Genomic DNA, 25,254 nt, shown 5'->3' on the forward strand with positions numbered 1-25,254 from the left:
CAATGACCACAGCCAACAACCAGCCCGTGTCCCTGGGGTTTGCAATCAAACAGCACATCTGGCGCAAGGCAGAGCAAAATGAACCGTGGGGAGAGGGGGAGCAGCAAACGCTTCACAGAGCACAGGGCTCCTCAGAAACTCATCCCCAGTGGGGCTGGAGCAGCTTCGCCATTAGCATTTCACGGCTTCCCCCAGGGTTGTGGTTGTTTGCAGATCCTGTCAACTCCTTCCCTCCTTCCCTACCTCTTTGTTCCCTTGCCTTGCTGCCTTACAGCTGGTTAAAATGGTAAACCTTTGATTTTTTTTTTTTTATCTAATCATTCTCATTTTTGTCAATTTTTCTCTCGTATCTTCCTCTCTGGGAGGCTGATATGAGGCTGGGAGCTGTGTAGATGAGGTGGCCTTTTGAAGAATCTCAGGCAAAAAGTTTTGGGGAGATTTTCACTCTTTCCTGCTGTAAATACTGTGCTTCCTTTAAAAAAACCCAAATAAAACAAACAAACCCAACCTACAGGAAAAAACCCCACACAGAGAACTTTGTCATGGAGAAAATTGCCTTTTCCACAGGCCTTCTTCATGGCACTGGGAAAATATTGAATGCTCCCTGCTCTGTTTTTCTGTGGTTGCTATTTTTACCTTTCCAAAACCCTCCAAGCTTCCCTCTATTGCTTGCTTCTGCTCATCAATTTCCTTCTTGGTTTCTCTCCCAGTTCCCAGCTCATACAGTGATGCATGAATATATTATAAACTCTCAAGGGAAGAGGTGATCTCTCTAAGTACACATTTCATCACACAGTGGGCAACTGGTTGCAGACTGGGGTTTGACCTCATGTTGAAACATCTCCACCTGCAACCTGTATCCAATGTTGAATAAATTATGGGGGTGCTGAGTTACTGTTATCTCTACTGAAGGACAATGGGATTTCAGGGAATGGGCGTCATGCAAGAGAGGGCCTGAAAATCTCCAGCACTTTGGGTGTCTTGCATAAGATTCAGAATATTTAAAACTCCAATTAAAACTGCCGAAATAAAAGCAGTATTAGATACAGGACTTACAACAAGATTCGACGTGCTGTGGGAAATGCTTTAAAGGTGACCTGCAAATCCTTTTTAATTGCTCTGCTTTTGCAAGAGATGCTATGTGCCCTCAATAAAAGGGCTGGTGAGGACATCTGCTATGAGTTTAAAACAGCAAAACTAAGTCAAAGTTGGAGGGTAAATTCCTGGGAGGTGTGGCTGTACTGAATCACAGCTCCAGTCTTCTGATGAAGATGCAGGTCCTAAATTGCTACCTAAAACAAGGCAGGCTGGTCCCCTCCCTCCATCCCAAGCTGTCCATGAAGCTACCAAACTTCCCTGTCACCCTGCACGCTTGTATCCTCCAGGCTCATGCCAGCAGATACTGCAGGCACAGGGGGTGACTCCTTAATACACAAGCAAAAGGCAGGGGAGGTTCTGAGCATCAAGACTTGCATCAACATGTTCAGAAGAGGGAAGATGAGGGCTCAGCCTGGGAGAGCAGAAGATGCAGATAAGAGGGGTGAGGGGTGCTCACTGCTTCTGCTCTGGTGTGCCTGCAGAGGGATCTGGGGAAATCAAGTCCAAATAGAGCCATAAAAATGTTCAGGTAGCACAGACCCCAGTGAAGCTGGGTCCTTAGGGACTCCTGGTCACCTAAATATCTCATGGGGACAGCAATTTCTCTCTGGCCTGAGACATCCAGGATAAATGAAGGGCTATTCAGGAGGACTCCATCCACATTTTAGGGATGCTCAGATGCTGCATCTACATAAGGAAACAGCCAGGCCAGAACATCATTTCTGGGATGCATTTGGAAAAGGGAGAGGATACGTTATCTCATTGGCCTGAATGCTCCTCTTCTCTTTCCTCCCCCAGAAAAGCTGCCAAGAGTAAAGATCTCTCAGGAAATAAACTCCCACTCCTTTGTTCTCACCATGTGCAAAGGGGATGATGCACCATCCTGGCATGGCTGGGTGGGCAGGGGACAGCAACACAGCTCCAGCCCTACCTGTGCTACCATGGGAGCTACTTTCAAAAGGGGATTTTGCATTATTATTTTTATAAACATGGAGATCTTAATCTTGAGTGGAGGCAGACTCAGCTTGGAGGTGGGGGGTGTCAAATACTGCTGTCAAATAGGCTCAGAAACAGACACACATGTATAATACATGCCAGACAGTTTGTCTGACAAATTATTGTTTCTGCTGTCACTTAAATTGTTCCATACGTCATCCTCCCCTCCCATTTGTTTCAAACAAACCTGCCTAGGGATGACTCTCCTTCCAGCCCTTCTCATGACTAAACCTGTTTAAAACCCAATTTGCTCCATTCATGCACTGTGAGTTGGACCCATTTCCCTTTTGAAGTCATGGATGCCCAAAAGGAGGGAAATGACAGGCATGCTCTTTGTGTTCTGCTCCCTGTTGTACCTGATACTACGGAAATAATTATGATGAAAATCATAGAGCTCAGGGAAAGGTAAAATGCAGCTCCTGTGCTAGCTTTTGGTCACAAGGTAGGTGGAGCAGGGACTGGCATGGGATAGATCTGTGCAGGAGAACAGCCCAGGATGCCAGGCAGAGCTGTCATTAGGGGTCTGATCTCCTGGTGACCTCTGTCCCATCTGGGACACCAGCATGTGCAATAGCAGCAGTGACTTGTGTCCAAGCCCAGTGGGCAGCCCTTACCACCCAGGAAGAGGAGCTGCAGGTCCACAGTAGTAACTGCAGCCAGGGGATGGGAAATATGGGGACAACTTGTGCCACCAAAGACTGTGGAAAGTTTGCCTCCAGTTCTGGTCCAGCAATTCTGGATGGGAGTTAGCTGGCAGACAACACACTCTTGTGTGTGAAGCCAGGAAAATTTGCTAGCCTTTCCAGGAAAGTGCCCGTGTCTCTTCTATCCTGCAAACCCTGCCCCATGTGAGGAAATCACCTCCAAAATACTTGCATGCAGAAAGCTCTCAGCATCCCTCCATCAGCTCTGACACCCCTGTGCCTTTCACAGTCCAGCCCTGACCACCAGCACCAAGGCAGGAGTAGCACCAACAGAAAGCACCGGAGTAAGGCAGAAAGCAGCTCTCATTTTGATGCTGGACCCATCCATTTCTCCCCTCTGTGATGCCAAGGTGAATTTGGCTGTTACAGACCAAGTCAGTCCCCTCGTGGTTCCTCCTGCCAGCAGCCTGTGCAGGTGAATTACAGCTTAACATGAATCCTGTCTCCATCTAGAATCCTGAAGGTAATAAATGTCTGACTGTTATTAGGAAGTTATTGTCTGAAGCCTTTCAAACAGCAAAAGGAGGACTTAAAAATACTTCTAAGTGACATAGCTGCTGAAGGAGTGTGCTGGGGACCAGGCATCTAATTTGCTGCATCGTTCCTCCACCAAGCCTCCTTCTTCCTGGGTAAATGTGCCCCCATGAGAATCTTTTAGGAGTTTTCAGTGTTTCTGCTCATTCTGGCTCCAAGATTTGCAATTACTGCAGGCAGAAAACGCTGTGCATAAACCAAACCCCAGTTTGAAGTGGGGATATGGAATTTCAATCTGTGCTGTGCATAACAGGAACCCAGGCCGGGATGAATCATGCTATGTTACTTCGGTTTTAAATTTTTTTTGCACTGCGTAGGTTTTTCTGGGGCATATTCCATCAGGCACATAATGGTCAGATTCACCCTGAATGTTTATTACATGGTTTCTTTGCAGTACACACACTTCAGATGTCACAAATGGCAACAAAGCGGCCTTAGCAACTTAACAAACCCTCCTACAAGTTCTGTAGATCACCATACATTTTCTGAGTGCTCTTTATCACAATCATTTGACTACTACTTTTTTTGTTAGATTTCTCTGTTCTGAGGTATTTTGATTAAAACTGTACTGAGTAATTTCACCATTTTTCTTTCATCAATACACTAATTTGTAAATATCCCAGGAATTTTTTTTTTGTGTCCTCCCACCCAGGAATGCAAATGGCCATTATGTGCTCCCCAAGGTATCTCCAAATAACCCTTCTCCTTTTAACCTTAGGATTTTATTGTGTTAGTTGCTAGGTAACTGAGTAAGATTTATAGTCATCTATTGTTAATTTTCAAGACGCTCTTCAATTTCCCTGTAAATAGCATTTGGAAGTTGGAGTCCACACCAGCAAAAACTTGGAGCCCAGTCCCACTCTGTGGAGGGGAGCACCTGCTATGAAATGCAGAGCCAAGTGGATACATAAAACTTACCACCCCCCCAAAAGGGATCTATTCCTCTCAGACTGGGCAGGCTGGGCATTGCTGAGGTGTTGGAGGGACCCTGGGCACCCTGGCCTCTGATGCCAGCATGGCAGTGTCACAGGCTGTGCATCCCCCTTCCCTCCCTCCTGCCCCTTTCCAGCCCTCTCCTCATCCTTCTGGCTGTTGCTTCACGAAATGAAATGACAGTGCTGCAGCTTTTCCCAGAACTGTATTTCTCTGCTGTCAATCTCAGGGGTCCCCCAGTGCAGCTCTCCCTGCCTCTCTGACAAGGAGGGGCTGTGGGGAGGTGGGGGATGGCCCCGTTCCACAGTTCACGTGGTTGCTTAATGCCTTTCTGTTTGAGGCTAAACAAAGCAGTCAGGTGGGACTCAGCCAATTTGCACACAAACATCCTTGCACTATACCAACAAGTAATTTTCTACTATCCCCCCTCACTCCCTGTAGCTCTCTTTTGGTGCAGCAGAATTATTTGCGTTACGCTGTAAATTCACATTTCTGCCATGCTACTTTGACTTTTCAGGACCATTTATGAAGATAAAGAAAAACAAACCAATTTGGGGTAACTGGCAGAGAGGCAGGTGTCAGTGGGCCTGGCAGGAGGTGAGCTGGTAGGAGAGAAGCCATCCTGCCCTTCCCTTGCCACGGCACTGGAAGTGTCACAGATGTCCTGCACTCCCTCACATTAATCATTCATTTGCCACCCTGCAGGTGGAAAGGTCCTTTTACTCGTGTTTTTAAAGCTGCTTTATTGTCTCTTTTCATTGGGAGAAAAAGAAAAGAGTCTTTTACTTACAGTTTTACAGGGTTGATACCTGCTTATAAATAGGGGAGAGAAGTGCCTGGCAAAACCAGGCCGCTGGTGGTAGCTCAGATCACAAGAAATTAGGTAGCTGGTCAAAGGGAAAATTCAGAAAACTTTGTCTGTGGCCCTGAGATGCCAGAAATTGTTTCTTTTCTGGACACCAATGTTGGCAGGTTTTATATTGTTGCTATTTTAGCCTGCTGGAGCCACCAGTTCTTTAGCCAAGGCAAACAGCCCAGGACATACCTTCTGTCAAAAGTTTCTGATTCTCCCAAGTTAAGTGCTGCCATACATTTAAGTTCTTGAAAGGCTCAAGCCATTGGGAATGATCAGATGGGAAAATACCATTAGTGAAATCTGAATGCCAGTCATACCTGGAAAGCTTCATATACCATTTGCACAATGTGGAGGAAAGCTGAAGAGGAGGATATACTCAGGTTAACTTGGGCACCAGCCTCTCCCAGGCAGGCAGGCAGCTCTCAGGGGTTATACCAGGTGAGGTCTGCACCAGCACAAGGCACACCCACTGCATTTTTCCACACAGAGCAGGATGAAGCTGTCGGTGTTGACAAGAGCTGTTGAAATGACTTGAGGACACCCCACTTTATGCAATTCAGTCAGCAGAATTCAGAAATATCTCTAAAAAGTGGATATGAAGGGCATCACCTCTGCATTTGCCCTTCCTGAATGGAGCAGCAGCTCAAGTGAGAGTCAGCACAGTGATCTGCTGGGGTTTCCTTAGATCACCTGTACCACTGATCAGGGTGGACTGTCCGCCTGAGACACGTGGATTTGAGGAGACATGGCATGCTCAGGGATACCCTGGGAGGAGAACGGTGAAGGAGAGACAGACGTTGAGCCCCAGCACAGACAAGAAGAGAGGCCATTGCCTCCTGCTCCCACAGACAAGGCTCAGACTCACCGTGCTGCTCCTGTGCTGCCAGGAAACAAACCTCCATGGCCTCTGCTGCCCTACAACTCCTTTCAGCAGCTCTTGGTTTGTTATTCTAGGTGTCAGTTGTTTGCCAGTTCAGCTATGCTGCATTTTCTGAAGCAGGGAAAGATTGCCACAGTTGTGTACCTGCTTGTTCTAAACTCTGGCAAGGCGTCAGCCTCAGTGGGAAGTGCAGAGCTTCATGCTCCCACTACTACGCATCTGGATCCTGCTCCAAAGGGCTACTCAAACCGGGAACCAAGCTGAGAAGTCTTGGGAAGTCCAAGCCATGCATGAGGCCACAGCTCCAGCCTCTGGCAGCATCTGGTACCTGCTTGCATCGTCTGCTGCAGGAGGCCTTGCTCCCACCTGCCAGGGGTGGTTTGGAGGCACCACTTGTATTTACCGCTACTTGTATTTGCCAGTAACAGTGACTAACCTGGACATGTCTGTTCTTGCCAGTGAGTTTGCAGGGAGCCATTCCCACTTCCTTACTCCTGGGTGCGGGAGCAATGAAAGCGTTTCACAGTCAATGCTCCTTTCTGTGTGGGGCTGGGGAAGGCAGGCAGCGAGCAGTGAATAGCTTCAAAGAGGAAGGTCAGCAAGCCATCGAGGACGGATTAGAAACGGACAATGCAGGAAAGACCTGATTAATTTAATTGCTCCTCCGAAATGTAGTTGCAGACTAAAGAAGGATGAAGAAATTATAAGCATATGAATGGAGCCAAGTAATGGTTTTGAGAGAGAATATGCAGAACCCTGCCTCCCCCTGCACCCTCTGTCCCACATACAAAGGGTTTTGTATTCAGAGATTACTCCAGACTTCTGGCTCTTCTTCTCATGCTCTCTCTTCAGAAATGGAGACACTGACTACCAACAAATGTTTAAGTAGCTGCAGCTTGATCTTGCTGCTGGCAGCTCAGACTGAGCATTAGAGTCAGGCATGTGCAAGTCTGTGAGGAGATGTAATGTGGAAACCATTCTGCTCCCAGCAGAACTGAGTTTTTCATGGGGGAAATGGATTGATGGGCATGGCCTCAGCCTCTGCACTTCATATCCTGCCTTGAAGGACCTGGATCAGCTTCACAAAGGAGAAATGCATTTCTACCTTCCCTTGCTTAAAATGGTACCTACATCAGATCTTCTTGTACTTACAGTCAACAGATCACATCTCCAAACACTTCAGAACCAATATTTATAACTAGAGAGAGGCATAAGTAATTTCAAGGAAAAACTCACAGGTTTGTTGTTGTTCTTGGTTTGTTTTTTGTTTTTATTTATTTTTTTTTAATTGGAAGAAACAAACAAAAGAAACCTCCCCAGGAAATGAAGTATAACAGACATTTGGGTTAGGTCAAAATACTATTCTTCTTTTCTTCGTTTTTTTTTTTTTTCCCCAAATCTGTACTTTATGTTTGCTAATATAAAATAGCTGAAAAATTAAGCCAGCTTTGAAGTGGAAATTCAGACTCTTCTGTGAAGGCTGAAATAAGAAGAATGCTTCTTAGCATTCTTCATCTCGCTATTGCAAAGAGAGGTCAAAAACTTGCCAACTAATCTGCTTCTGGAAGGCTACAATTCCAATTGCCTGGATCACTTCACAGGCGAAAATACTTGGAAAATATTGGAGCGAGACTGACAGGCACCACTTTTGGTCATCAGCTTCTTCCTCCTTCTCAATGCAAGCCGGAGAGCTGCCTCCAGGAATTTGTACCGCAAAGGGACTCATCCCCTCCCACTACGTGACCAGCACTGCAAAGGGTTGTGACTTCTGGATGAACTCAAACACGTCTCTTACAACGACCTGATTGAAAGAGTTCTCCATTTGAAGAGTTCAAGTGATGGGAGAACTTAACACATGAGCTGAGCCACTTCAGCTGTTAATGACTCCTGGGTTGGGTTGAATTTCTGTGCCTTTGCCTGGTAATGGGAGAAGTGCTCTTCCCCTGACAGAATGCTTTCTTCTGAGTCAGCCCTCAATCATCTGTTTGAGGAGTTGTGTTGGAAAGACACAGTAGACCAAGCCTCTCTTCACTCTTCAATATGAATTTCAAAGTGAGGTTATGAAGAAAGGAAGGAAAGGAATCAAATGTCCTGATTTAGGACTAATTCCTTGTGACGTTCCTTTCCAACAGCCTTCAACAAAATGCATTTTATTTTTCTATACAGGAAAAATGCCCATCATTGGGGCAGAAGGCCAAAGAGAGAAAGCAATCACCTCTGTCTCTGAAGCTGCACAACGAGGCTGAAGAAGAGCGCTGCAATTGTCATAGAACCTCAGCATTAAGCACACAGAACCTAAGCACTGAAAGTGTTAAAACGACCTTTCATTATACAGGGCTTTGTCAGGAAAATCCACAAACGCCAAAGGTTTATGTCCAAAAAGGAGACAGAGTTGTCCTTCAACTTTATTTGAATAAAGGGAGGGAGTCCGCCGGGGCACGCACCTGCGAGGTTTTCTCCCTCGGGATTTTGGAGGGCACAGCCTCCCTTTTATCCCAAACTCCCGGTCGCATGCTGCCCTCTTCCCTTCCCCACTGGGTGAGGTACTAGGAAGGTACAGCCTTCCTGAACCGCCTACCACATATACCCCCTTGAACCTACTGTTTTACCCCAAAGTTCAGAAGTTCGGGCTTCTGCAGACCCATGCCTATTTCAGAAGCCAAACTGTCTGGGCTCTGCAACAACCTGCTGCCCAAAGTCAGTAGAGACATTAAGACCCATTTTAAAGACTTTAACACCCATACCTTCACCCATCGAATTATTTGTAAAGACATTAGCACACATCTTTCCTCTCAGCTGGAAGGTTAAATACGATTCAAGGTCTGTATATGCATTCCACAGCAGCTCACTTTTAAAGTCTTTGTAATCATTTATTAAGGATAAATGATAGAAAAGACACTTTTAAGAGATTGATAATTTAAAATAAGATTTGAACTTTTGAAATACTGCATGTTCTGTTTTCTCCATCTGACAGTGTTTCAGACAGCACAAGGGAGGAAAACATAGAAGCTGGAAAAGGCTGGAGCTGCCAGCACTAAGAGATCGGCAGCATTTTCTGAGACAAAGCATGAGGAACATACAAGGGAGGACAGAAATTGCAACTTCTTCACTCTCACCTGCAGTATCTGGGGCAGTGGTGTTGTAAGACTGGTTGCACTTCAACACTTGATTGACATCCTGGGAGGTGGTCCCTACATTTGCTTCCTTTTAAACCAAATTTCTCCTGCCTGAATTTTCTCATATATTTGATATTATTTTCTCCAATTTAGAAAAGTTGATTTTTTTTTTCCACATTTCTTTCCATAGCACTTTCCATAAGTGGTATGGACCAGGCCCATTATCCCAGCTCACCCTTCAAAAACATTTGCAAAATGAACTGTTTATCTCCCTTATATCCTATGGCAAAGGATGTCCCTGGTCTTTGAAGGCAGCACCACCCAGTCACCAGACATATCTGAACAACGCATGGGGCACCTCTGAGATGTGCTTGTGTATATTTTGCACCTTGGGGCAGTCCTCTCTGGACAGAAATTTGGGAGCATCAGTCTCTCCAACCAGCAGGACATGAGTGGATGGTCATAGCCATTCTCCAAGGTGGTCCCTGGTCCACAGACTCCAACATCGATTTGGGGCAGGGCTCCATATAAGCAACGTTCTTCCCATCCCTGATTCCTTTGGCATGGGACAATCAAACAAGGAACCCAAACCTTGGAAATAAACACCAGCACAGAAAAGACTGTTTACCATTCAATGTATTATTCCCTAGTGTACAAAGTATTTTGCCTCTATAGTAGCACACACGTATTGAAATACGATGGCAAATGCAGCAAGACCATAAAGACATGTCGTACAGGTCTTTTCATTTCCTTTTGGGTATAAGCAGAAAGAAAAGAAACATTGTACAGGAAAGTCCTTGCAAAAAAAGACCCCAGTTTGTAGAAAAATAATGGCATTGATATACAAAACCCAGCGTTGTTTCCTGAACAAGGAATGTCTATTGTCTCTGGTCCTCAAAATCTGCTCTACTTAATGATGATCATTAAGGAACCACAGGATCCGTGCTCTGTCATTTTTTTCCCTTGTAGTTTATTTCATATTTTTTAGGTTTTTCTAGCTCTGTTAATAGCTGCTCTGAAACTATACGGTAGAAATGAATGCGTACAGGTCAAAATAGTATTTCTTTTTATAAATAGCCATTCACTTCATTAGAGAAAATATAATATGCCTGTACTTTCTAAGCACTGTTTCTTTCTAAAGTTCATAGTGCAATTTTCCCTTTTCCCCTACTATAGTTACACAAAAGCAATTATCATTAGAAAAATCACTATTCCATTATTACTCCTTTCTCTTTCTCCTTTTTTCTCTTTCTCTTTCCATGTTTCCCCTTTCCTTCACCAGCTCGTCAGCTGCTGGGCTGTAACACAGCCCTGCTCGCCTGTGAGATGTGTCCCAGCTGATAGGAATGCATCGATCCCCGATTGTCAGGCTGACAGGTTTCACTCTAAAGGCTGAACACAGCCCAGCACACACATGGGTTATGAATCCAGGGAACAGATCATTTATCACCATTGATCCAACTGTTTTGTAACAGACTGATTATACATCCTTTGGGGAGCTCTGTGAAAGACTCACACAAGATCCCAAGGTTGCATTTGGTAACTGCTTGCATCCAAAATGGAAAGAGTTATCCAGATAAGCCTCTCTGGTTTTCCAAACTGGTGGCAATTTTGTGCTGAAAAGCCTCCTTTCCTTGTACTTTGTGCCCTGGCTGCCCTGACATGTAAGGTGAACGGGCAGCATCCTCCTATCACTAAGTAAAGTTGTGGAGAAAGAGATAAGGGACATAGTCACAGACTACAACAATAATCCGGTCACATCACCCCCCTTCAATGTGCTACGAAGCTTGGTGAAAGAGCAGCGTGCTACCGGCTATATACAGGCAGGAGCCACCACACCTAAGGGAGATGGCTCCTCAGTTTGATTTAAAAAAAGCCAACAGTAAATGTCTGGTTGTACATGGGTATGAGGAGAGGCAAGGAGCACAGATGCCTTATCAGGAAGATCCGAAGCAACACAGAAGTAGGCGTAGAGCAGCTTGCTTTTGAAGGGGGGGCAGAATCATCTGTAGGTACAGAGTGATCTTGTTGAAAGGAGGCAGCAAAGCCTCCCTTTGCAGATGGTTGGGGAGTGAGTAGGAAGCTGGGGAAATGCTGCAAGTACCTGCAGTGGAGTCCCCTGGCCAAGAGAAGGGGTGGCTTGGCTGGGCGTGCTGTCCCCATCCCTGGGCGTGCTGTCCCCATGGTCCTCACCAGCCCCATCGGGTGGGAACACCACAGGGATGCTTTCAGCTGCACACTAGGATTTTGTAACAAAGTCTGTAAGAAACTACATCTCTTCTGAGCACACAGCCCAGGGAAACATATGGCCTGATCAGCCTGTCTGGGATGAGTTAATACCCTGCTTCCAGATGGAGTCAGGAAGCACAGTGGCACATGCAATTAGGAGACAAAGATACATTTTTTAAAAAAGTGAGTTCACTTCAGAACCCTAAGAAAAAGGGGCTTAAGCTGAAGATCCATCTACAGGAATTATCCTAAACCTGGGGTAGATCTTGACTGATTTGAATTCCCTGACAATTTTTCTGCTTTATTCCCTTCTTCAATGATAAAGGCACTGGATTAACTAAAACTACAGAGCATTAATAAATATCATGTTAGCACCAAACCAGTACTTTTAGCACTGGCTACAGAGGTCATGTGAAATTCAAAACATACCTAAAATATAAAGATTGCTAATGCAACTAGCACTGTATTCATTGTCATGTTTTCCTTGAGTGCTGTCAGCCTAATCCCTAAAAATAAAATTTTAAGCACATCTTGTCTATTTTCCTTGCATAAAGACAGATTGAAATGCCAAAAATACCCCTATGCAGATTGTGTAGCACCGTGGAGGGCCAAAGCAGCCCATAACGGAAGGAAAATTACTGATTGAAAGTAAACAACTGAATACAGTGACAATAAAGTATCACTTATCATAATGCTACATATAATGTAGAGTACGCAAAATGCAGTGGTTTACGACTGCAGGATTTAACAATAAAAAATAAAAATAGTAAAAGCAGCCTTAATATAATGATTTTACATACAAAAATATTAAATCAAAATAAATAATCCCAAACATAAATATTAAACTGTACATTAGGAATATGTGATCTATATACACATATACACAGATATAAAAGTGGAAGGCAGAGGTATTGCATCACTATCCTTCATCCATCTCTCATCTCCACTGGCTGCTCCCAGACAACCTGAAAAAGACAGAAAAGGTGCACATTAGAGTCATCCTGGCCTCTGGAATATGTCACTAGAGAAACTGGCACAAGAGCAGGGAAAACGTGGGTGCCTGCAAGGTGGGAAGGTGTTTCCAGGCGACAGTGTGGTAACCATAAGGGTTACTGGGGGAGCAGGGGATCCCACCAGGATGCTCTGTGGGGTGGGTGGCTGTCACCAATGCACTCAATGTGTTTTTGCAAGGATGGCCTGATCTGCTCCTTCAGGGCATTTTGGGGAAGATTTTCCTTCATGCAGAAGCAGCTGGGAACTCACCATTGCTATAACACCTGAATGTCGAGGCCTGTTCCAGATGATGGAGTGCACTTCCCACAGTAACCACCACATCTTCCTACTACTTTGGTACCATCCTGCAGGCAAAATCAAAAATAACAGCTCAGTAAGAGCTCAGGAAATCCATGCTGCAGAAGGGCCAGATCTGGGTTACTTGAGCCAGGGTTTTTAATAGAAAATGGCTTGGAAAGAAAACAAATGACGCCTAAATCAATCTACAAAATCACCACTGTATTCAAATACACACAAATGTAATTCTCTTTAGTGCTACCAGGTCAGATTGTGGACACAAATAGGGAAGGGTAGTTTTGATTTATTAAATTGAAAGCTGCCCACAGAGAAGGCCATTTGGAGGATATCTCAAGGATATCTGCTTTCTCCACAGTGAATAACAGTAATGAGTAGAAAACTTGGCTCAAGTGAGAGCAAAACCACTCTGGGACAGTAACAACTCCTCAGCTCTGCCTGAGCATGGGAGGGGCATGGGAAGTGTATTTGCAGGCAATACCAGGAAACATCCACCTGGAAGGGAAAGTCCTGGAGTGGCTCCAGAGACAAGAGAGGAGGGAAAGTGATGGGGTGAGGTGATGCCACTTGCTGAGGTGCCAACCCTCTTCCCCATCCCACAGCCAGAAGGGGAAAATATGGAGTGGTCCTGAGGTCAAGCTGGTCTCCAGGTGAGCCCAGCAAGCGGGCTGCAACTCTGGACTTGAGTCAGGAGATCAATGCCTCCATCTGGCCTTCCTTATCTCACTCTGCAGAGCCTTTCTCCTGTTGGTCATTACAATGGACAGACAGTCCTTGAGGGCAATTCAACCCTCTATTACCAGAAAACTGGACTTAAGCACACAACAAGCTTGCACAAAGCATTTATTTTTAAATGAGCTCCACCCTGCCCTTGACATTACTGATCTGTGACTGCAGCAGGCTGCTATCATCTCTTCTTGCTACACCATTCTTTCTTCTGCTCCTGCAGGCAGTTACACCCTTGGAACAGCACTTGACAGATGCCACCAGGTGATGGAGAATTTTTGAGCAGCCCTGCTCCTTAAAGTTTGTTTTAATTCTGCCAGCCATGATGTTCTCTGCAACCCCAAAGTTGACTTCTCTCCTTTCAGAAGGGAAGAATAGAAAAGCACCTGCTGGAACTGACAGACAGGGCCTGTGCTGGTCCTCTTCCACCTGTAGCATGGTCAGACCAGTAGCATCAATTCTCCTCTAAGAGCACCAGCACAGAGGAGACTCAGGCTCCCCAGAGCCAGGGAGACTGAAAGCAGTACAGGAGAGGATGTTTTGCAAATTGCTGTTTATTAAATGATTATGGTGACCTTCTTTGGAGAGTTTTAACTGGCAATTGGGATGACTCACATGAAGTAACAGCCAAAAAAGCAATTCTGGGTTTCTACAATTTCATAATATGACACAGGAGCAACAGAGTGAAGGCACACAGTGACTGCAGGAGGTGTTAACAGGCAAGCAAATCAAGCAGTACAAGTACAAATTTGGCTGTGATTGTGAAGGGCTGCCTGGCTTACCCTGAGGCTCCAGCCAGCAGAGCCACAGGCAGTGACAAGGAATGGTGCCCCTGCAGCACTCCGGTGACTTGAGACTCTCCCAAGGAGATAAAGCCAGACCAGACCAGCAGGAAGGTCCACATCCTCCACACTTTTTCACGATGTTTTGGGAACAATTCCTACTCAGGGGTCTGCCTGGCACCAGACCCTATCTGCAGGTCCAACCCTGCTCTGCAGTCCTGACTCTGTCCTGCTGCCCTTCTCTGTGATGCACACTTCATGCTGGACATCTCAGGCAACTAATTAAGGATATATCTGCCCCACAGCACTCAGTGCTCTCAGCTTCACAGTTAATCAGGCTCACTAATTAATTGCGACAACTCTGATCAAGTCAAACCCACCAGGGCCTCGCCCCACTACAATTACATGCAACACTTTAATGTAAGATGTTCATTTTTTTGTTAGTCTCTATTGGAAGATGTTGCCATGAATGACAATGTGGCGATTAAAAACTTCTGATGAGCAGGTATAGCCATAATTAAAGTTACAACTTACTGGGGATTTCTGAATTTCTGACACTGCATAATTCCCTTGTGAGAGCCACTTGGCTGTTCCCCTTAGGGACAGGCCTGTCCCGTACAGGTCTATGCTGAAGCGACCCTAAAAAACAAACATTTGGTTATCCCAAAATGCCGTGCTCCAGACTCCCAGCACACCACGGTGTCACTTTTCTAACAGGATCTTGGCAGCAATGTTTTCCTTGTTTTCTATTGCTCTGACCATGATTAACCCATTGTACAAATCACAGCATGGCTCACATTAGGAATTTCTTCTCCTTGGTGGCTGCAGAGAAGGAGGGGCTTCAGATTGCTTTTGAATTGCCTTTTTTCCCGGCTTTTCACTGCTTTACCCCGGTTTTGCACTGCTTCTTCTCTGCCGCCTGAGGGCATTGTTGGCTTTTCCATGGCAAACTGCAGAGCCTGACGTGCTCCAGCAGCTGGTGGGAAGGAACCTCAGGGTTGTGCTACAGCCACTGTGCTCCCTCCTCAACTGGAGAGGGCACACATATCCTTGTTTTCCTTATTTTCCACTGCTTCCTCCCCCGCCACCCCCCCCCCCCCCCAGGCTAGTGAAATAAAAACTCTTCCTCTTCCATTTGCTTATTTCTTTAAAACATTTAATTCCACCCTCTCTCAAAATGCAAAAGATGGATGGAAAATTAAGGACTATGCCAGCATCCAATGCTCAACCCTCCAGCCCTCCCTTCACCCCCATGGCAGTCTCCAGTCCTGCCCATTTCTGCACTCACAGAGGGATCCTTTGGACACATCCCCAGGCTGACCCACAGCCCAGCATGGCTGTGCAGTACCAGATGGCTGTTAGCTTTGCCCCGTGCACTTGCTGCCTTGGGAATGCTGATTTTCTGTGAGGAGCAAACTGTCTGGGTCAGGTGGATGGTTATTAACATTTATGAGCATTCCTGAGGTAAGAAGTCAATTCCTAAGCCGCTGAGCTGTGCAGGAAAGTGTCAGCTCTGAAAGCAGGGAGGGAAGGAGATGGAGAGGTTTGCCCTCTGCTGTCTGCTGCTGTGACTCCCTGTTAATGCCCTTTGCCAATATGGCCCACCCAATACCTTGGACTATCCAAACAGATCACTTGTCCCCCAGCCCCACAAAAGGTAGGTGTGCTGGGAACATGCAGCAAGCCATCCCTCACACAGTGTCATTTGTCTCCTACAGACTTTCAAAAAGCATCTACTCCCTACTGCTCTCCCTGCCAAGCATTTCCACCAAGCCTTGTCATGGACTGATCCCCCTGCCTTCAACTATGCAAGCAAAACCCCGTTCTTCCCCCCCAGCCTATTTCTTCTTCTTTTTCTCCTTTACTGAGGCCCTAGGGAATGTCTCTTAGCCAGCCACTGGCCTGATAACACGGAAAATGGAAATTATTTTCTTCACAGTCACAAAGGGAACTTTCTCCATCACTTTCTCCATCTTCACAAAGGGAAAAGTTTCAGATCACTGAGATAAGAATGTGCCACTTACTGAAATTGGGCTGCTTCGATCAGCAGTAATTAACAGAGGGCCTGAACATAACAAATGGCACCAATCCCTATTAAATGCTCTTGTCAAATACCTGCGGGCATTTGGCAGCACTGTAGCAGTCCCCAGCAGTGGCATAAGGGACAGGTCGTCCATCATGTGTCCGCGCAAACTGTAAATCAGTTGCTGTGGAGAAGAGTTGGTGAATAACAGAAAGAAAGATGCAGGGAGAGAGACAAAATAAATGTAAACATGCTCTTTGCTAATGTTTAAATTCACCAAAGCTGGCTTCCTACATTAATGTATGAAGTCAAGACTACTATACTTTTTAATATTAAATCTCCTGATTCATCCCACATGTGATTCCCAGCACATGAGCACTGAATTTAACAGGACACTTACACTCAGTATTTACAGCTCAGTTTAAATCCGTTGGTGATTTAGGAACAAGGTATAAATAACAAAACTTGAACCATTGACTTGGGGTTTATTTCTCTATCAAAAAATCCCCCACTTTCAAGAAGGCTACAGCACCTTCTAAATCTCTCTTTTAAACAAAGGCAAACAACATCTCTGCTCTCCTGGCTGCCCCAGCCCAGGGGTCAGGTTTTCAAAGGGAATTGGAGTATTTTGCTCTGGAGGGATCTGAAGTAACTGAGACTCATTTAGATGGGGATGTGAGATAGCTCCTGCCTGACAGAGGTAGGTGCCCAGCTCCTTTTTAAATTCAAAGGGATTTGGTATCAAATTCCTCGAGGGTGGTTCCTTTGAGATCTTTACCTAGGAGCTTTTACAGATTATTAGTAGCTTTTTACAGATTGATAGACTGGGAGGTCTTGAAAATTAAGTGATAAAAACCACTTGTCAGATAAAGAGTCGTTTTACAGGGAAGGATTTTGATTTGCTAAAAAGCCACTTAGCTATTTACTGAATGAACTCCCAACAATATGTTATTTTAAAACATTTGCTGGAAACTGATAGCAGTGGAGTCAGGGGGACTGAAACCATAACCTTATGGGATGCTACAGGGTCTCTGGTGGTGGGATGGGCTCCCAGCTGACAGGAATGACAAAAGAGACAGTGTGTTACTCATATTGCATAGTTACACTCTTTCTCCACTGCAAATCCACGTCCCCAGCTCTCAACACAAGTTATTTCCCCGTGGTCTGGCTCTGCCAAGAGACTCGTCTGCTCTGGCCACTGGGAACAGCATCCCCACCCTGGTGGAGACCCCTGCACTAGGATCTCCTGACACCTCTCAGAGTAAAATGGAGGGGGAGTGGGGCAGCTCCTCCCTGGTTAGGCTTTGTGTCCGAGTCCATTCTGAAAAGAGGGGACCAAATGAAATAAAATAAAATTCTTCACAAAATACACTGGGTTGCTGGGAGCATGCAAATACTCACTCTGCAGAGCAGATACACCAGCAATTGCCTTAATATTTTCCTGTTTTACAGAGAAATAACATGAGGATCTCTGATGTACTTAAGTTGCAGTCTCCAAGTGTAAAGCAGCAAAGAGATGACCAAGTCTAAAAGCAGCTTTTAAAAGGAATTCTCAGGAATATTGTTCACTAGAGTACTACTGCCTGCTTGTAGTTACAGCTATATTTGTGTAAAATAAACATTTTTTTAATGGCAAGGCCCTGTTTTTACTCACTTATTATTTGCATAGTGTTCAGGTCCAGCCTTACTTTGCTGAAGGTGGAAAACCCAGCTGCTGTGTAATCTTTCCTACACTGGCAGTCTTCTCGTCTGCTCCCGTTATATGGACACTCAGTTGGGTTATGCAATCTAAATCAAAAGAAAACCCTTTCTACTCATGACTGGGAAATATTGCCATGGAAAACAAAAACACTGTGAGATTCATGATTACAGGATTTCTTACCTGTATCCATACACCTCTGAAAAATTCTCTGCATCCCCATTTACAAGGGTCACATATTCCTTTGGGCTGTCAGTCTGCATCCCAGAGCAATACACCTGAAAGAGAGAGGCAAGACTTGTGTCATGTGCAAAGGCAGCACAAAGACAACCAAAGGCAGAAAATCCAAGAGTGGAAGTGAAGACCACACGAAGGGTCCTCTTGAACCTTTAGAAAACCCATTAACTATCATTCTGTTGCTGAAATGCACCTTTAATGTCTTTCCTTTGACTTGCAGGAAATATTCACTATCTTCAGTGACACCTTTGAGATTTTTAATGTCTTTGCAACTCCTTGGTAATTCACCTGAAACAAAACAGAAATACTTGAACAACTGTACATCAAAATCTCTTTTGGAACACTGTGAGGCTTCCAAAGCATCAAAACATCTTTTTTTCTTTTTAAGAGGTTTCCCTGAAGTGCCTTAGCGCTTACTTGGATGGCTCCCAATGCTTGGAGATACTGCAGATCTCTACAAGTTTGATGGGAAAAGATGCTGAAGCCATGAGAACGGCAAAAGAAGGTGTAAATCTGCAGACTTACAGTCATGGACATTGTGGCATGTTCTCCTCTCTTCGGGTTTCAGGTCCACATGGCACAAGCTGCTGACCTGGTCATCGTTGGTCAAACACTGCACTGAGCGGTGCATGACCCCAACTCCACAGGTGACAGAGCACTGCGGGACACAAGACAGAGATTCCTATTCTATCTCAAGGGTTTCTGGGCTCCAGAAGAAAGAACAGAGACAGATGGTTTCCCTTGTATCAAGAAAAAGCAGCAAAGACTCCAATCCTGCGAAGTGTTCAAACACAGGCTTAATTTTAATCAAATGTGTAGTAGTCCCTTTGGTTATTAATCCCTTCCTTATTATCACTGATTACTTCAAGACTACCATATTTTGCTCAGCGTTTGCACACTTTGCTGGATGAGGTAGTTGGTTAAAGCGAACCATGTGTTCAAGTGAAATTGTTTATTTTTCACATTAGGAAGATTGTTGTTTTCTATGCCAATTGCACCAAAAAAAAAAGGAACCTCGAAATTTTCTCTCCCCTCACCTGCTGGAAAAATGGCTAAATCTGTGTACTTTGAAGGTCAACCTCAAACCACCTAGATCAAGGGCAATCCTAAGTCTGAAATTGCACAAGTTACTGGAGCTACAATGCAGGAGACCATCCAGCTACTGAGTGTGGGCTATGAGAAGTGGAGCATCTTGCTCCCCACCCACAACTTGTTCTTTCAAGTACTCGAGAAATTAAAATCAGCTCTTTCTACAGCTACCAGGTTAGGCTATAAAGAAAATGAAGTTGCTCATCCATTTAGAATGATTAGTCTAAAGGAACACACCATGAAGAAGATGGTCTTCAATGGCTCATGGTATTCACAGCTTGGGCATTTACTCTTTATCAAGTCCAGTTCCATGAAACTTACCTAAAGCACTGAGTAGGACTCTCTCTGTCCATCAAAGGTGATGGCATTTTACATCAAATCCCTTTCAAAATCAGAGCTGACAAGGGTCATGGTACTTGGTAGTCACTGGGACATTCAGCAGCCCAAAGTGAGGAGAAAGGTCTTTCTGAAATAACTGCTCTTTGCAGTGAAGTTGGATTAATGAGTTGGGTATTTTGCACTGAAATTCTGAGGGAAAATACCAATTAATTGAGGCTGAGCTCTTTGCTGCAACTCCTCTGTGCTGACTCACACGGAGGATCTGAAGCTTCCTATGGGGCAGGAGGAACTTAGGTTTCAAATGGCTTTGCCAGCTACTGTGACAACTTCCACTATGTTTTACTTGGCTTGACACTCATTGCCTCATAAAGGTTTGACAAATTCCTACAAATGCCTGAGCTGGGTTAATAAATCAAGTTTATGGGAGAAACATCACATTTCAAAGAATGTCAGAAGCCCTAAGAAGTGAAATGTTATCACCTTAACTAAAATTTGATCTTGTAGTTCAGGCCCCAGAAGAGGCTCAACACAAATAACTTTAGGAGTAAGGCCAAGCTCTTTCCCCTGACCTGTCCCAGCATTTGTAAGAAGGAGGGGAAGGAAAAAAGAAGAAAAAAATCCTTTTAAGGCTCAAATAACCAGTGTTTCAGCCTAATGGTGGCTCCCAAGTCTTTATCGTACATGTGGCCAAGTGGGATCAACTGCAGTTGCCAATGACCCATCAATCCTTCTAGCACAAGGCTTTCAAACCCTTGTTTTCTGCAATGACCCCACTCTCTGACTAAGCATTCAGCATGGCCACCAACACGGCCACAAATGCTGGCTACATCCCAATTTTCATGAATGACTCTACTTGTAGCTGCTGGGACTCCCCCATACAAAGGGGTTCAGTCTGAAGTATGGAGCCCTACACACACCAGGGCTGCTGCTGCACCAGAGTATCCCATGCATTAATTTAAGCAGCTCTAAAACATTCCCCTGCCAAACCTTCAGTCTGTGTCTAAAAAAATCCCAGGTTGTTCCAGCCTTTTTGGCTAAAAAAGAAGTTTGCCAAACTTACGCTTCCCCAGTTGCCGACGCGCCAGGAGGCCGAGATGGGGCACTCCCTGAGGTAGCAAGGCTGGATGTTGGGGGGCTGTGTGCCAGGACAGTTGACCATGTTCTGGTACCCGTACTCGTAGTGGTCCTTCCCGGTGTAAATCTCACTGCAGGACACGAGGCGCTGCCTGTATCCCTTCCCGCACGTGACGGAGCACTGTGGGCAGAGGAAATACCGGTGAGCACCACCTACTTCAGGAAGGCTGCCCAAAATGGGAGGGGAGGAAACCAGGCCTGTCAGCTTTTAACACAGGAAACTGCTTCAAGGGATCACGGGTATCTGTTTAAGCCAGTCATGAATATTGTAAGTGGCTACTACAAGTGGGCTGGTACCTGGCACTATCTTTGAGCACCCAGTTCCTCTCTGGGCTGTATCTACAGCTGCTCCAGGACTCCCTACTCTAGGCTGGCTCCTGGGCACCTATTATTTCTTCCCAAGTACAAAGAAAGGAGCAGAAGATCCTTGGGAACTCGGAAATGCCTCTATTATTTAGTTGTTTTGGTTTGGTGGTGTTCTTTCCCATGGGATACACAGAGATAGAAAATGGTCAAGGTTGACCCAGAATTGCAGGTACTTGCCAGCAACTGGAAGAATGAGAAATTTTTCATTGTAATTAGAGGATAAACAGCACTTCTGCCCTCCTCATCAAAGGGCTAAGTGGGACCTGGGGAGAGACAAGCTCTGGCTCTGTAAGCCCTCTCCACCTCTGTCTTCATGGGCCTGAGTGCTCCCAAGTGGTCTCCCAGGCATTGGGTGTGGGTAGACGGTGCCTGGGAGACCACCTGGGAGCAGCCAGCCTGACAGGCACCTCAATATTTCTCTTAAGAAACCACCCAGGAGACCAAGCTGCTCTGAGATACTCTCATGTCTCCATGTTTCTCCCTCCTTGCACTGTCTCAGGTGGCTTGTCTCTCCTCCCCCTCAGCTCCGGCATGTTTTCTTTTTTCCCTTTCTTGTTCTTTCTTTTTAATCAGTGCTGTGTCCGCAGCTGCCTCGTCATTTCCCTCTGCTGTTTCTCCAACTGAAAAGTAACCTTCACTGGCTGCAGAAGGACATAGGCTGAGATTAGCCTGGGTCCTCCTGCATGTGGCACCTGCCACAAGGAAAACTCATCTCTTTTCCTTGCCAAGCCCTCTCTGTGTGAGGGTGAATGTCCTGCCCTCTCAGCTGTGAGGGTGAATGTCTCGCATTCCCTCACTCTGGGTCCTTGCCCCTGCAAAGACACCACTGAGGAAGGATGTTCCCCTGTGGTCACATCCAGGCTTGCCTTTCCCCCATGATGCTCACCTGGACCCTTATGCAATTCACAGGGCCCCAGAGCCCCCCAGGAGTGGATGGGACTAAAACCAAATAAATAAATAAATGAAATAAACCAGCAGAAAACCAAAGAGGGTGCCTGCTGAATGCACTGTGCTTTGAAAGAAAATTGCCTCCAGATAATATTAGCTAGGACTCTGAGCACACTGCTTTTAGTCTTTAATATCCTGGTTGTCTCCCACAGTGCTGCTCCTTTCTATCCAACAGGGAGACTGTTGGATAGAAAACAAAAATACAAAAATAAACCAAAAAATAATAATTAAAGCCCACAGCGCTGCCCTGCCTCTGTTGATCTGGGTCGCAATACCTCAGCAAGGGCAGTGCCGAGAGGAGGAGAGCATGGCATTGGTGCAAGGATGGGGATGGGGACTCACCTCCGACCACTCTCCCGTGATCCAGATGTACTCGCAGGGGGGCAGCCTGCAGCTCTCCATCTCGGGGGGGCGCCTGCTGGCGTCGCAGTAGCCACTGTTCTGCAGCTGCTTGTTTTCATCCACACAGAACACCCTGCGGAACCGGGACGCCTCCCCGCACGTCTTCGTGCACTGTGTGTAAGAAACAATGGCTCATGCAACCCCTGAGGGACTCCAGTGAATGAATCTGCATCCAGAGTGAGTCCTCCTCCCAGCAACCCCTGTAAGCTGTCACTGGTACCACCTGGGAGAAAATTTTTGACTAGGACCCTGCTGTGCCAGATGCTGCTGCCTTTGACAAACTGCTCCTGACCTCTAGAGGTACTAACCCAAATCCACAGGAGAGAGGAGAAACCAAGGTAGTACGTACTGGGATGGGGCAGATGTGGAGTCCAGCTGTGATGGGATCAAGAGATGCAGCATTGGGCATGCTGGGTCAGGAGATAGGGCAAGGGGAGAAGAAAGGGGCCAACCCCCATTATTTCAGCCCCTAGTAAATATGACTGTTTGGAGAACAACTACTCAGCCACCCCCTTGCAAAAATCACACTGCTGCACCTCTGGCTATGGCTGGTGTGGGGGGAGCCCCTTCCCCACCTCTCTGCCCTGGTGTGGGGGCACATAGAATCATAGAATCATAACAGAATAGTTTGGGTTGAAAAAGACCTCAGAGATCATCTAATTCCAACCGCCTGCCATGGGCAGGGACACCGCCCACTAGGCCAGGTTGCTCAGAGCTTCACCCAGCCTGGCCTTGAACACAGCTTTGTCTCTGCAGTGGAGACAGCCCTGAAGGTTTATTCTCTTTTAAACACTGCCCTGCCTGATATTAAGAGCAACCCGTGCCAGCCAAGTACAACTGCTCCCCAGGGCCTTTTAGAGACTTTAAGGACTCAGTTCTTTCTCTGCTTGTCTTGGAAAAACCAGCCGGACTGTGAGGCTGTGTTCCTGGGAGTGATACTGTCCTTGGAAAGCATCTTAGAAAAAACACATATAAAACAAAATAAATCAGCATAGAGCAGGTGCCTAGTAAAACCCTATTTTCTTTAAGCTATTGCCTGTAATGGACTTCTAACATTTTCAACTAACTGGATTAACAAGGAGAAAAATGCATGAAAATAATAATTTTATAGAACATGTAGGAAATGTCTTCCCCTTAAGGAAAGGGATAAAACATCCAACCAGACCATCCCTATCTGTACAGAAACACCATTTGAAGTCACCTAGGCTTGTAACACTGTGCCAGTTTTAGAGTCCCACCCTCCAAACATCATTTCCAGCCTCCCTGAGGCAGCTCCTGTTCTCCTGGCTGGCCCACAATTAGCAAGATCTTAGTGGGTTCAGCTAATTGCAAGATAGAGGCACTGTCATGGCCCTGTTTCTGTAATTAGCTGTCAGAATCAGGATTGTAAATTATTTGAGAATACTGAAAAATCAGATCAGTCTGTGGCAGCAGCAGCAAACCTGGAGAGCAGCAGTGAGCACAACATCATGTTGGGTGTAAATATTTAGAACTGGGACAAAGTGGAAAGGGATGGGGAAGGAGAGGCAGCTCCACAAAGCAGCATTTATTCCAAAGGAATAACTTAGGAGCTCTTAGGCAACAGTCAACATTGCAAAATCTGCAGTCTGCCAGAAGACCCCAGGGGCTTTGTGTGCTTTCAACCTTATTTACTCTCTTGCTTTGAGTCCTTGGAGTGGAAGCTCCTTTCTTGGTCTGTGCTGAAACATGGCGATCCTACAGGGGCTGGAGGAATTTGCTGGAGTGTGATTTCCCCAGAAAGCAAACAAAGTGAGCTACATTTGCTCATCTCTGATTATCTCCCTATTACATAAGTAAAAACTGAAAGGGGGTCATTGTGTGTGAATATGGCTCCACTAGAGCTCCATCATCATGGAGCTTCCCTGATAGCTCTCCAGGCACTTTTGGGGCAGCCTGAACCCTGACCTTCCTGCTCCTCCCTAATGAGGGACTCTCCAGCACAGTGGGAGTGGGGTCACAGGATGCTCAAAGCTTCCCTCCTCTCTGGTTTGGCATTTTCCAGCCCAGAAAGAGGTCAGCAATACAGGGTAAATTGTTCCATGGTCCCTCACAGCCAAAGGAGGCACCTTGAAAGTAGTGGGAAGGACCAAGCCTGATTTTGCCTCCCCTCCTTAATGTATATTTCAGACTAAATTTACAAAATACATTGGCTCATGCTTCACTTTAAGAGCATGAGCCATCTCTATGCCATCAAGGCATCTTCTGACATTGGCAGTGAAGAGCTATCACATCAAAAGCCCATCCTCGTTTGAAGTCATCACTTGCTGATGAGAGACTGACACTCCCAAGCACAGGCCAGCCTGATTTGGGTTTGTCTGCAAGTAACAGTTGTGTGGCCAAATAAACATGAGCCAGCTCTGTGCATTTTGTCATTGTCAGAAATTGAAAGTTTGATTACTTGTATTTTTAGGGGTAACTGACAATTAAAATAATCCCACTGAAATATTAAATGTGGCTCAAAGACAGTGAGACCATCATAAACTAAGTCAAAGAGAAACACTGCAGAGATTCCAATCAGCCACCCCAAGGTTATAAAACATTATTCATGTAGAAAGCAGATAGTTTAGCCAGGCTATTTTTCCTTTTGATGCAGTGACAGATTTTGCATGAAATCTCATGTTCAAGACTGACTTAAATCTCACACAAAACAGTGGGGCCAGGCTATAACAGCTATTGATAGCAAAATCTGAAAAACAGATCAGGCATTTGAAAATATTTGTCTCTTTTGCCTCATTTCCCAAATTTTGAACTTTTTTCCTGGCAGTTCAAATTAAGGACCATTTCAAGTGCTTCTGAAACTGTTTTGGAAGAACAATAACAACAATTAAAATAAC

General features: G+C 45.6%; 1 protein-coding gene across 1 annotated transcript in view; it reads right to left on the reverse strand.

The window, feature by feature from the left end:
• Window positions 1-9,735: 9,735 nt before the first annotated feature.
• Window positions 9,736-25,254, reverse strand: part of ADAMTS9 (ADAM metallopeptidase with thrombospondin type 1 motif 9) — an 81,307-nt gene continuing 65,788 nt past the window's right edge. The window contains 10 exon segments of the mRNA XM_039559099.1: window positions 9,736-12,311; window positions 12,610-12,704; window positions 14,697-14,801; window positions 16,278-16,369; window positions 17,840-17,973; window positions 18,068-18,162; window positions 18,315-18,409; window positions 18,647-18,779; window positions 20,610-20,804; window positions 22,340-22,510. Coding sequence (XP_039415033.1) covers window positions 12,615-12,704; window positions 14,697-14,801; window positions 16,278-16,369; window positions 17,840-17,973; window positions 18,068-18,162; window positions 18,315-18,409; window positions 18,647-18,779; window positions 20,610-20,804; window positions 22,340-22,510 — 1,110 coding nt within the window. The 3' untranslated portion in view covers window positions 9,736-12,311; window positions 12,610-12,614.

Source organism: Corvus cornix, chromosome 12 (genome assembly GCF_000738735.6).
Source record: "Corvus cornix cornix isolate S_Up_H32 chromosome 12, ASM73873v5, whole genome shotgun sequence".
NCBI classification, from domain to species: Eukaryota; Metazoa; Chordata; class Aves; order Passeriformes; family Corvidae; genus Corvus; species Corvus cornix.